Here is a 13,405-nt window from a genome sequence, read left to right on the forward strand (position 1 = left end):
CCAGGATCCAGGAAGTATACCAGGGAGCACACCAAGAAGAACCAGCAAACGTAGGGGCAGGGAGCCCCAAAAACATGTTGCCACATCCATCCACATCATGTATGATGTCATCACACTCACAGCAGCTGCCATCTTGGTTTTTACATACTGCTGGTTCTTCCTGGTGTGCTCCTTGGTATACTTCCCGAATCCTGATATCTGACATCACATCTACCTAGAGGGGTCTGATGTAACACCACTGACCACCTGGTATACTGCCACCTATTGAAGACTTGACAGATGGTTTGTATATTCATTTTGCATGTTGGTGCAATATATACTTTTCATTTTTTGTGATTTACTACACTTTGTGTGAATACTACACTCTGGTAGTGGTGCTCTCTCTCCCTCTTGCTTTTCTTTTTGGTGTATATACCTTGTACAAAATGTTTATTTAAAAATGATTTAAAGAAATAATATATAATGTCCACATATAAAATATGTAAAAAAAACTTTAAAAAAAACTACTAAAGTTTCGCATTATCAGGCATCAAATGTTATTGTCGAAGGGATGTGTTGATTAAATTTGAGACTTTAAGTTTTTAATTCTTCAATTGCAGGCTTTTGGAACTAATTTAAATGTTTAAGCATATTGGCATGAACAGTTTAATTCAGTTCAGTTCTGATCACAGGGTTTCTTATAGTTAAAACTGATGAAACTAAAAATTAAGCAAAATATAGGAACTATATGGCAGTACATTGTGCATGTCATGGAGAATAGGCAGGAAATGGTTTACGTATTTCCTTATGTTAAGTCTTTTTAACTGAGACAACAGCTGCCATTTTTCAATTTTCAGTAATGGTCTTCAAACATAACAGGTAGATATTACATTTAAGATGAGTTTGTTCTTTTTCATAGATCATGTTTCAAGCATATGGGGACAAACAGGGACCACTTCATGGGATGCTTATTAATACTCCTTATGTGACAAAAGATTTGTTACAATCTAAGCGATTTCAAGCACAATCTCTTGGAACAACTTACATATATGATATCCCTGAAATGTTCCGTCAGGTAAGACTTTTTAATTTTTAATTAACAACATTCAAATTTGAAAGTTCAAGAATGTTAGCCCAACATTTTATATTCCTGATATGTGCCTGTTGTACCATGTACTTGTGTTAATAAAAAGTGTCCTGTTCTCTTTGTATGGCTTCCTTACTGTTAAATTCCTGCCAGTTCCCCTGCTTTCGTATTTCAAAGTGACCATGCAAGGAATGAGAGCACATCCATCCCAGCGTATTGCCTGCCTGTTCTCCAGTGATCAGACTTGTGCTGAAACCCCCCTTTGCACAACCATTCTGTAGGAAGATCAATATAATGCTGATCTCTAATGCTGATCTCTAAGTCCCTTATGCAGCTGAGAACAGAGATTTTGTGATCACTTCTAAAAAAAAAATATAATATATATATATATATATATATATATATATATATATATATATATATATATATATATATATATATATATATATATATATATATATACAGTGTATGTATATGTGTGTATGTATATATGTGTGTGATGTGTGTGTGTATATATATAATATATATATATATATATATATATATATTTATATATATACAATTTATAATCATAGGTGTATTTTAAATGATAGAGACAGAATATCAACCAAAAATCCAGAAAAAACATGATACAAATGTTATAAATTGAGTTGCAGTTCAGTGAGTAAAATAGTATTTATTTGATTCCCAAGCAAAACATGACTTAGTACTTGGTGAATAAACCCTTGTTGGCAAGCACAAAGGTGAGACATTTCTTGTCGTTGTTTACCAGGTTTGCACACATCTCAGGAGGGATTTTGGTCCCTTCTTCTTTACAGATCTCCTCTAAATCCTTAAGGTTTCTTGTCTGTCGCTTGGCAACTCGAGGTTTCAGCTCCCTCCATACATTTTCTATAGGATCTTCTATAGGATTAAGGTCTGGAAACTGGCTAGGCCACTTCATGACCTAATGTGCTTCTTCTTGAGCCACTCCTTTTTTTGCCTTGGCGGTATATTTTGGGTCATTGTCATGCTGAAACACCCATCCACAACCCGATCTTCAAGTGTTCTGGTTGAGGGAAGAAGGTTCTTATCCAAGATTTTACAATACATGGCCCCGTCCATTGGCTCCCCTCAATGTGGCAAAGTCAGCCTGTACTTTTAGTAGAGAAACAGTCGCAAAGCATAATGTTTGCACCTCCGTGCTTGACTGTAGGGATGGTGATCTTAGGCTCATAAGCAGCATTTTTCTTCCTCCAAACATGGCGAGTCGAGTTAATTCCAAAGAGCTCAATTTTGGTCTCTGAAGTCTGCCAATGAACATCCAAATGATTCAGAGAAGGATTGGGATAAAGTGCTGTGGTCAGATGAGACCAAAATTGAGCTCTTTGGCATTAACTCGACTGTTTAGAGGAAGAAGAATGCTGACTATGACCCTAGGAACACCATCCCTACAGTCAAGCACAGAGGTGGAAACATTATGCTTTGCAGCTGTTTCTCTGCTAAAAGTACAGGCCGACTTTGCCACGTTGAGGGGCCAATAGATGGGGCCATGTATTGTAAAATCATGGATGAGAACCTTCTTCCCTCAGCCAGAACACTGAAGATGGGTAGCAGATGGGTCTTCCAGCATGATTATGACCCAAAACATACCGCCAATGCAACAAAGGAGTGGCTCAAGAAGAAGCATAATAAGGTCATAGAGTAGCCTAGCCAGTCTCCAGATCTTAATCCTATTGAAAATGTATGGAGGGAGCTGAAACTTCGACTTGTCAAGCGACATCCAAGAAACCTTAAGGATTTATAGAAGATCTGCAAAGAAGAGTGGACCAAAATCCCTCCTGAGATGTGTGCAAACCTGGTAACCATGTAAAAAGAAAATATATAGTGCCTGCGGATATTGATGAAAAAGGAAAATATATGCACTGAAAAAGGAAAATATATGCCACTCAAATAATGGTGTTATACCAATAGACAACTATTAGAAAGAGAGAGTTGCGGCACTGGTCTATAATCCCTTTTTTTTTAAGTCTAATCTCAATAGTGACCTATGTGATTGACATGTAAACCTAATATATTAGACATTTGCACACTGAAATATTTCGTTTCGGAATTTCGTTTTCGTTCGAAAAATACATTTATTTAGTTACTCCCGAAATTCGTTTTTATTTGTTTTGTTTCATTCAAAAATGCATTCGTCCGAAAATCCGAAATAATTAAGGTCGAATCTGTCATTGAAGGCTTATGGTGTCTGTCGACGGAGCAGCTAAATTGTACGATGCCGCAATCGTACATTTCCGGTCAAATGTTCCGCCTACAAGCTATAGTGGAATTCTAATGTTGTATGACACTAGTAATAATTATATTTTTTAATTTTAATTACTAGTCAACCAACATTAGAATTCTTCTATAGCCTATGGGCGGAGCATTTGACCATAAATGTCCGCTCGCGGAGACTGCTTCGTCGAATCTTCATGTCGAATCTTTTTTCTCTATGTCGAATAATCTTGGACTAATAGAGTTAGGTTAGGCACATTCAACCTTTTTTGCTATTGTCTCTATAATGTTGAATCTTTTCTCTCTATGTCGAATCTTTTCTCTCTATGTAGAATAATCTTGAAATAATAGAGCTAAGGTTAGGCACATTCGACCACAGGTTCGTTGGACACAGATTGCTATTGTCAGCATCATGTCGAATCTTCTATCCATATTGAACTGTTGTCGCAACGAAAATGAAAATAAAGCATTTGTTTATGTCGGATCTTTCAGTTTTCGGATTCTGCACGTTCGTTATTATTTGTTTAAACGATAACGAAAATACCCGAAATTCCGACAAAAACTAATGCACATGTCTATAATATGTCATAAACATGTGCAACAAAACATGATTATGTGTGAACAATTCAAAGTGTGTCTTAAATAATATACACAATGACTTTCTAAGGACAATATGTAAACATTTCTGTTACAATAAAGTGCAAATGCTGTGCAAAATAAGCATAAAAGTGCAAACTATGGAAGGAAATAATGTGCAAAAAATATGCAAACAATAAAGTGCTGAAAAATGGAAAAAAATGTAACGTGATCAAAAGTATAGATAAATAAATGTCCAATCCAGGAATAAAGTCTGTATGTGCTCCAAAAACAGAAGAAAAAGTCCCAAAGAATCATCAAAAATCTTTTCCAACAAATGAAATTCCAAATGGTTCACCCAGTGCGAGTCCTTCACCAGCCACACCAAACTGACTCAACAGATGTAATGGATGATCAAGTTACACACCAGTTAATGCGCTCTGCAACACACCCTGGGGAAAAAATCTCCACCATCCAAGTACTTAGTATGGTTCCTCACATGTAGGTCCACTGAGGCATATCCCGATCAAGCATGGAAGTATAAAGGAAGGAAGGCCTCCATAGCGTAAAACAGTTTAAAATAGCTAGACTTTTATTAAAATAGATGTAATTCACTCACATGGTTCCAGTGTCTCCCTGATACTAGGGCAATAACGCTTGTAGTATATCGTATATTTGCCTGTTGCCCCTGGCCGTGAACACAGAGCTGCAAGTGCGAGTCAGGCGTGCGCAATGACGTCAGTGTCATTGCTCTGTCCTATGCATTTCATCGTACGATGTCTTCACAAAGTAGGACGTCTGATGTCGCTGCACCATATTTAAAATGGGCTACTGCATAAATGTTTTTATGATTTTTAGACTTTTTATAGATTGGTGTATAGGTGGCACAGTTTATAATTTGTAATTTATAAATGTACAAATGCATATTAGAAGTGCTTTACATGAGGGGTCTAGAGTAGGTCCTTAACCACTTAAAGACTAGCCTCGTGCACTTTTTTTGGAAAAAATTCAGATTTGTGAATAAAAAAATAAGACAACAGTAAAGTTAGCCCAATTTTTTTTTTTATATTGTGAAAGATAATGTTACGCCAAGTAAATTGATACCCAACATGTCACGCTTCAAAATTGCGCCAGCTCGTGGAATGGCGTCAAACTTTTACCCTTAAAAATCTCCATAGGCAACGTTTAAAAAATTCTTGTAATAGAAAAAAGCATGACAGGTCCTCTTAAATATAAGATCTGGGGTCAAAAAGTCCTCAGATCTCATATTTGGACTAAAATGCAATAAAAAAAATGTTGTCATTTGAAAAAATTACATTGAAAACATGTGCCTTTAAGACGTATGGGCGGAAATGACGTTATGATGTCGCTTCCACCCAGCTATGGTATGGAGACAGATGGGGGCCATCTTAGCCTCACTCGTCTCCATACCCAGCCATGTCAAGGACCCAATCACCTCCACCGCTGCCGATGGCTCCGGTAAGCGGCAGAGGGCGCAGGAGAGCGGGGGGAGGGGGCCTCTCTCCCGCCGCCGATAACGGTGATCTCGCGGCGAATCCGCCGCAGAGACCACCATTATCGTAAACACGACTGGCTCCTGAAGAGATGGATACCTCGGTTGTAGCAGCAGCTGCTGCCGTTACTGAGATATCCATCTTCAAAATGCCGACGTATATGTACAGTAGGCGGTCGGCAAGTGGTTAATAGGCACACTTCTCCTTTAAATAATGGAGGAATTGTACATTTTTGATATGGTGTATAATACATGAATAAATGAGACTAAGCATGTGTGTATTATATAGATTAGCCTGCTTAATGTATATTTAGCATATTTTTACTCTTTCTAAAGCAAATTGGAGGTTTAAACATAAATGCGGATGTACATGGGGCACTTTTCCATTATACATTTGGAGCGGTGACATCAGACGTCCTTCCACTTCGTGAAGAGTTCATATGACAAAATGCGTTGGGAGGGGCAAGGACGCTGACATCATCACGCACGCCTCACTCAGCATTCGTGGTCCTGTGTTTGCGGCTGGAGACGACAGGCAAATTTGGAATTTCATTTGTTGGTAAAGATTTTTGATGATTCTTTGGGACTTTTTCTTCTGTTTTTGGCGCACATTCGGACTTTACTCCTGGATTGGACGCTTATTTATCTATACATTTGAGCACGGTGCACAGTTTTTCAGCACTTTATTGTTTGCATATCTTTTGCACATTTTTTCCTTCTGTAGTTTGCACTTTTAAGCTGATTTTGCACAGCATTTGCACTTTATTGTAACAGAAATGTTTACATATTGTCATTAGGAAGTCACTGTGTATATTATTTGAGACACACTAAAACCTGGTAACCAGCTACAAGAACCATCTTACCTTACTTATTTTACTCACTGAACTGCAACTCAATTTATAACATTTGTATTGTGTTTTTTTCTGGGTTTTTGGTTGGTATTCTGTCTCTATCATTTAAAATACAACTATGATAAAAATTATAGACCCTTCATTTCTTTGTAAGTGGGCAAACTTTCAAAATCTGCAGAGCATCAAATAATTATTTTCTGCACTGTATATGTATATATAATATACTCAATTGTTTGGTATTTATTATTTTAAATTGAATAGGTTGTTTAACAAGGTAAGGGTTCACATATACTTCCAAAGTATGTTTGGAACCAATATGCGATTTAATAGAATATATCTAAAAGCAAGGTAATATTAGTTCCATAAAAAAGGCCAAATAAACTGTTTACATTGATGTACTTGACAATGTGCTATAAAGTACAACTACAGTTTTGCCTCAGAAACCCCCAGCCCCACTCCATAGAGATCCATAAGTTAATCGAACCTTGAACCCTCCCACGACGGCTCGTAGTTATCTCTCTGTTGTGGCAACAGCCTCCCACGGTGTCTGTATCCACAGTACAGAAATCTTTGGCACGAGCCATATCTGTGCAGTAACTTCCCATAGATTTGAATAGATCCCTTCACCTAGAGGTTGATTCACTAATGGCTGTTCACTTTACAAATTAGTTTTTAAGTTGAAATTTCCCTCAATTTCCTCTGGTTTACCACAATAGTTCCCTGCCAGTCAAGACACATCCACCTGCTATCATTCTGTCAAAAAAGATGTTTAGGTGAAGCCAGTGTCCAAAAACACCTGAAAAATATAACTAAAATAAATCACCAGGACCAGATGGCTTACATGCAAGAGTCCTCAAAGAACTTAGTCAGGTTATAACCAGACCATTATTTCCAATTTTAACGACACCTTAGTGACTGGAATGGTTCCAGCTGTGTGGCGAAAGGGTGGTAATAAATAGTGTGTACTCGGAACGATCTGGAGTTGTTATTGGGGTACCCTAATTCTCTGTCCTTGGACCAATTCTGTTTAATTTATCTATAAATGATAGAGTGGTTGGTATAAATTGTTTAATCTCAGTGTTTGCTGATGATCCAAAGCTAAGCAGGGCAGTAACTTCACAGCAGGATATAGGAATTTTACAAGAAGACCTCAATAAAATAAAGGGATGGAAACCTGCATGGCAAATGAGGTTTAATCTTGAAAAATTTAAAGTAATGCACTTGGGGGCTAAAAATATGAACGCACGTTACTTGCTAGGGGCAGGACCTCTGGGGGGAATCTGGGATGGAAAAAAGATCTTTAGGTCTTAGTAGATTATAGGCTCAGCAATAGCATGCAATGCCAAACTGCAGCAAGCAAAGCTAGCAGACTGTTGGCATGCATTTAAAAGGGTATTTATTCAAGAGATAAGACTATAATTCTACCCCTTCACAAAACTCTGGTCCAGCCACTTCTTGAATATGCCATCCAGTTCTGGTCACCAGCCCTCAGGAAGGATTTGCTGGAACTGGATTGAGTCCAGAGGAGAGCAACAAAGCTAATAAGGGGACTGAGGACTACAGTTATGAGGAAGTTATGGAGGAGGAGTTTAGTTCTCCCTGGAGATGAGACGCTTAAGAGGTTGAAAGTACAAGATATAAATATATACAGATACAAAGGCTTCTTCACAATATGAGCTCTGAAAATGTGAGACTCCCTCAGAAGCCGGTTCTGTCCAGCTCAGTAGATTGCTTTAAAGGCCTGGATTCTTTCCGAAATGTACATAATATAACTGGATACTAATCTTTATAAGTAAAGTTGATCCAGGGAATATCTGATTACCCCTTGGGGGATCAGAAAGGATTTTTTTCCCCTGCTGGAGTAAACTGGATCATGCTTTGCTGTTTGTATTTGCCTTCCTCTGGATCAACTGTGGGTATGGGTTTGTGTATATAGGATTGTAATCTATTAGTACAGGCAATGACCCTTTACGAATAGCATTTTTGTATTATGTCGATTATTCAAAAGGAAAACAAGTTCATTGTGTAGTGCAAGGATGGTAATTTAATTCAGTTATTCAAATGTTCTGGCAACAACCATTGAAATTGGGGTTAAGGGTATAAGGTAGAAGAAGGTGGCGTTGGGGAAAAAAATGTGTGAATAACGTATAACATAAAGCATTTGAACAGATTAGCATTGCAAACATACAGTAGGCTCAGGTGTCAGCCAGTCTACCATAAAATATAAAATTAGTATTTGGATTTTGTCATTATCGTAAGAAGTGTGTGAGGGTCAGAGAGGCAGAATGAAAGGATAAATAGACTTATATAAGTTGGTGATTACTGTATATTTAAACCAAAAATATTAAATTTGTCTATTCTGTGACAATATAACTTTTATTGCAGTTATTGCTCTACTTTTATGTACTGATAAATAATATTTTTCATATCACTAAAGTAAAACAGTAACTAGAAGTATGTTAGAGTAGACCGAGGAGATGAACAGGTTTAGGGTGGCTATTTAAGAGGCATCCAACCTGAGGAATACAAAAAAGGGGGGGGATTTAAGTACAGCGCTGCGCTAGAAAGAATGAGCAAAAAAATAGCAGCTAACACACCTATAGACTAAAGGTAAGAGATAACAAATAAAATAAAAAGTGTAGCGCTATAAGCCCAAGAGTAAAATAATGAATGTGTCAAAACCTAATATATTGTATAAACACATAGGTCAAAACATCAATCAATAAGTGCATATGAACAATATATAAAAAAATCTATCACCACCTTAAATAGCCATAATTATAAATTGCACCGTAGAGTAACACTGTGTTGTGTATCAAAACAATACAAAGTGAAAAAACTAATTGAAAAATCTTAATCATCAAATGTAAACATTAATAGAGTATAATTGGAAGACCGTGAGGGTCCAACCAATCTAACACCATAAGATATTGTGAATAAAAGTGTCCTGAAACATAAAAAGTCCACAGTGTTGGTTTTGTAGAGAAAACGTGAAGAAAAAAACCACCACCAAAAGTCTATGGAGGTTAAACGCTAAAAATGGTGGATCTGTAGCTCCCCGGGTACACAAGTAGAAAGAATCAACCGGATCTGGCAGGTAGGTGAACTATCGAAGAACCACATGTGTACAGAGGATCTAAGTTGGTGCAGGGGCCATCACCGGAGACATCAAGAGGCTTACCGGAACTTTATGACTTGAAATGACATACGTCATACAAGTCAAAAAGGCTTATTGACCAACCGGTCTGGACCATACGTCTCTTCAGATGTCGTCAGCATACAGCAGAAAAGGGGCGTGGTAATACAACTTCCAAATCCATAGGCATTCCGATATCAGCAATATCCAGGCGCTTCAGTGCGCCATTCTACATCAAGCAAAAAATGAATGGTTGAAACCGGTCCGTAACGGGATGTATGCTGATCGTTCCTAACGCTTAGCAGATCAGCTGTTAGGAACGATCAGCATACATCCCGTTACGGACCGGTTTCAACCATTCATTACAGGATGTATGCTGATCGTTCCTAACGCTTAGCAGATCAGCTGTTAGGAACGATCAGCATACATCCCGTTACGGACCGGTTTCAACCATTCATTTTTTGCTTGATGTAGAATGGCGCACTGAAGCGCCTGGATATTGCTGATATCGGAATGCCTATGGATTTGAAAGTTGTATTACCACGCCCCTTTCCTGCTGTATGCTGACGACATCTGAAGAGACGTATCGTCCAGACCGGCTGGTCAATAAGCCTTTTTGACTTGTATGACGTATGTCTTTTCAAGTCATAAAGTTCTGGTAAGCCTCTTGATGTCTCCAGTGATGGCCCCTGCACCAATTTAGATCCTCTGTACACATGTGGTTCCTCCATAGTTCACCTACCTGCCAGATCCAGTTGATTCTTTCTACTTGTGAACCCGGGGAGCTACAGATCCACCATTTTTAGCGTTTAACCTCCATAGACTTTTGGTGGTGGTTTTTTTCTTCACGTTTTCTCTACAAAACCAACATTGTGGACTTTTTATGTTTCAGGACACTTTTATTCACAATATCTTATGGTGTTAGATTGGTTGGACCCTCACGGTCTTCCAATTATACTCTATTAATGTTTACATTTGATGATTAAGATTTTTCAATTAGTTTTTTCACTTTGTATTGTTTTGATACACAACACAGTGTTACTCTACGGTGCAATTTATAATTATGGCTATTTAAGGTGGTGATAGTTTTTTTATATATTGTTCATATGCACTTATTGATTGATGTTTTGACCTATCTGTTTATACAATATATTAGGTTTTAACACATTCATTATTTTACTCTTGGGCTTATAGTGCTACACTTTTTATTTTATTTGTTATACAACCTGAGGAAGAAGGCCACGCCCTCTGAAACGCATTGCCCTGGCAACCACACAGCGTCCTCTGCTCAGGCTAGTCTCCCTGGTTCTTCCGGAGTCTTGTGGCATCAGAGGCGGCTTTAGCCCTGATGTGGCCGGCCAGCCCTCGGAGATAGTGAGCAGTTTGTGCGCAGCCTGTCGTCAGCTGCATGCTGTGAACTCGCATCCATCCATCATGTGATCTTGTCACCACAGCGTTAGGAAGGGTCATCATTCACGGATTCCCACTGCAGAATTGACACGTGTTTATTTCAATTTTGTAAGTGCATTGATTTTTTTTACGAGTTTTAATGAATAAACTGTATTGCACAATGAACCTGTGCGCTCACTTTTCCTATATTTTCAAGAGGATATCCAAACCACACTTTTATTGGGTTAGGTTTAGTGTACTCATAGTGGCCCTCCACCCTTTGCTTGTGGGGTTCAATGAACATTACAAGCAATGACCCCACATTAAGAATGGACACTTAACTGTTTTACCAAGTGAACAACAAAGCATCTCAAAATGAATACATCCTGTTGAGATGCTTTCTGAAATATGAATCATTAAGCATCTAGCTGATTGGCATTGGGAGCACTGAATGTAGACCTAAATGAGTAGTAGATTGTCATTTTACAAATAATGTCAGATACATCTCAGTAGGGTATGTTTGTAAAAATATAACATTCCATAAATCCAGATGTTTCATTCTTTCTTCATCAGGATTAATAATTATTTTTCTAATGTTCTAAACATTAGACATAATACAATCTTCCAATTTTCCTGCAGGCACTTATTAAGCTATGGGAGTCAATGGATGCTAGTGCTTACATTCCAAAGTGTCAATTGTCTTCAGATGTTCTCACTTACACTGAACTTGTACTGGATGACCAAGGCCAGTTGGTACACATGAACAGACTGCCAGGAGGAAATGAGGTAACTTCTGTAATGCGTTTGACAGATTGATTACAGCATGCATATTCCTTTTTATGGGTGTTTTTCTGTTCATTATTTTGTCCCTGGCCATGAAAGCACCTTGAAACATTATCATTTGATCTAGATAGCACCTGGATAAGATGTCAGTGGGAGGGCTAGGTGGGAATTAGCATTATTATGATTGTGATTGTTGTCTCCATTATTATTTGCTATTTACCTGATGTGAATAAATACTATATGTAAAGGACTGTGTAAATTGACGGTGCTATATAAGTACCTGCAATAATTTATAACACATAAACTGTTTATCTGGAGATGTTTAACTCTTAATGGTGTAACAATTGCTACAAACAAAACCAGGATGAAATGCTGAAACTGAAGGTTAAGAAAGGATGCCCTGTGGCCGCACATCTATGCTATAAGATGAGTGTGTAAGTGGCAACCTCAGCCTCAGCCTGGACTCCAGTCAGGCCCTGCCCCCAACATGTTTTGCTCCGCTTCAGGTCCCCATGACTAAGCTCAGAGGGGCGGAATGAAACATGTTGGGGGCCTGGCCTGGCTGTAGTTCTAGGTTGAGATTGCCACTTACACACTCATCTTAGGGACAGCATCAATGTGCGGCTACAGGGAGTCCTTTCTTAAACTTCACTGATTGCAGAAGCTGGGATGAGCTCCCTCCCGTGCCAGCACTCCCAGCGGCTGAAGGTCGGCATTTACATCTCGTTCCAGAGAGCCAGAGCGTCACACTAAGCTATGTCGGGTCACAATGAAATGTGTCTGTGCTTAGCAGAGTTCTGGAATAGAAGACTAATGTAAAGAAACAATAGCTATTTAGATACCTACAAATACCTAGAGAAGTATAGAGGGTATGACAGTGAGCAGTGTGTTCAAAGGAAAAGTGTGGAGTGTATGACAGTAAACCGTATGTGCAGGATAGAGGTAAGAAGGTTATGACAGCAGACAGTATGTACAGAAGAAGGTTGAGGATGGTATGATGAGTGGCAATATGTGCAGGAGAAGAATACCTAGTGTATGGCAGCAGGTAGTATGTGAAGGAGAGGAGACCAGAGGGTATAATGGGGGAATTGTGTGTAGGAGAAGAGGTCAGAAGGTATTATAGGGGAAAATACGTGCAGAAGAGTACAGAGGCCATGGCAGTGGGTGGTATGTGCAAAAGTGGGGTGTGGAGGTTATGAAAATAGGAAGGATATGCAGTATTGGAGTCTGGAGACATGACATGATAAGATGTGTAAGAGGGAATTGTTGAAGGTATGACAGTAGGCATTGGTTGGACTTACCAAAGGCAAATAGACTGGGCAATTGCACTGATTTTCCCAATGGCTTAGTGAATATGGTAAAGCAGTGCTAATTTTCATCATCCAATTATGTGCAAGAAAACCTCCTAAATTTTCTTGCACCTGATTGGGTATTTGCAAAGTAGAGCTTTATCACATTCACTACGCTCTGGGGAATATTAGTGCATAACTGCATTATGTGCAGGAGAAGAATGTGGAGGTGTGATAGCGGAAATAACAGTTAATCTTTTGACTCACAAATTGTGGTTACTAATTTCTTTTCATAATTGGCAACAAAAATCACTAGATAATGTAGTCGTGACCTAGACCATGACAGGGGGGATAGATGTGCCTCATAATGCATTTGGCACCCATTCACAAAGATGAGTAATTATAAAGCAGCAGCATGGGAGGCAAGCTACTGTGTCAAAGTACAATGTCTTTAGGGAGGACATGGACAGTGTTCAAAATGCAGTTTGTGTAGTGGTAGTATGTGACTGCTGGCTGAGGAATCTTTAGGGGAGAAACTAGAGAGTG

At 38.6% G+C, this 13,405-nt stretch overlaps 1 protein-coding gene across 2 annotated transcripts in view; it reads left to right on the forward strand.

The window, feature by feature from the left end:
• ACACA (acetyl-CoA carboxylase alpha) overlaps positions 1-13,405 on the forward strand; it is a 571,750-nt gene that overhangs the window by 333,345 nt on the left and 225,000 nt on the right. For both annotated transcript variants that reach the window (XM_073616063.1, XM_073616061.1), the window contains exons 39-40: positions 899-1,054; positions 11,427-11,573. In XM_073616063.1, the coding sequence (XP_073472164.1) occupies positions 899-1,054; positions 11,427-11,573 (303 nt within the window). The remainder of the gene's footprint in view (positions 1-898; positions 1,055-11,426; positions 11,574-13,405) is intronic.

This window comes from Aquarana catesbeiana, linkage group LG02 (genome assembly GCF_042186555.1).
Source record: "Aquarana catesbeiana isolate 2022-GZ linkage group LG02, ASM4218655v1, whole genome shotgun sequence".
NCBI lineage: Eukaryota > Metazoa > Chordata > Amphibia > Anura > Ranidae > Aquarana > Aquarana catesbeiana.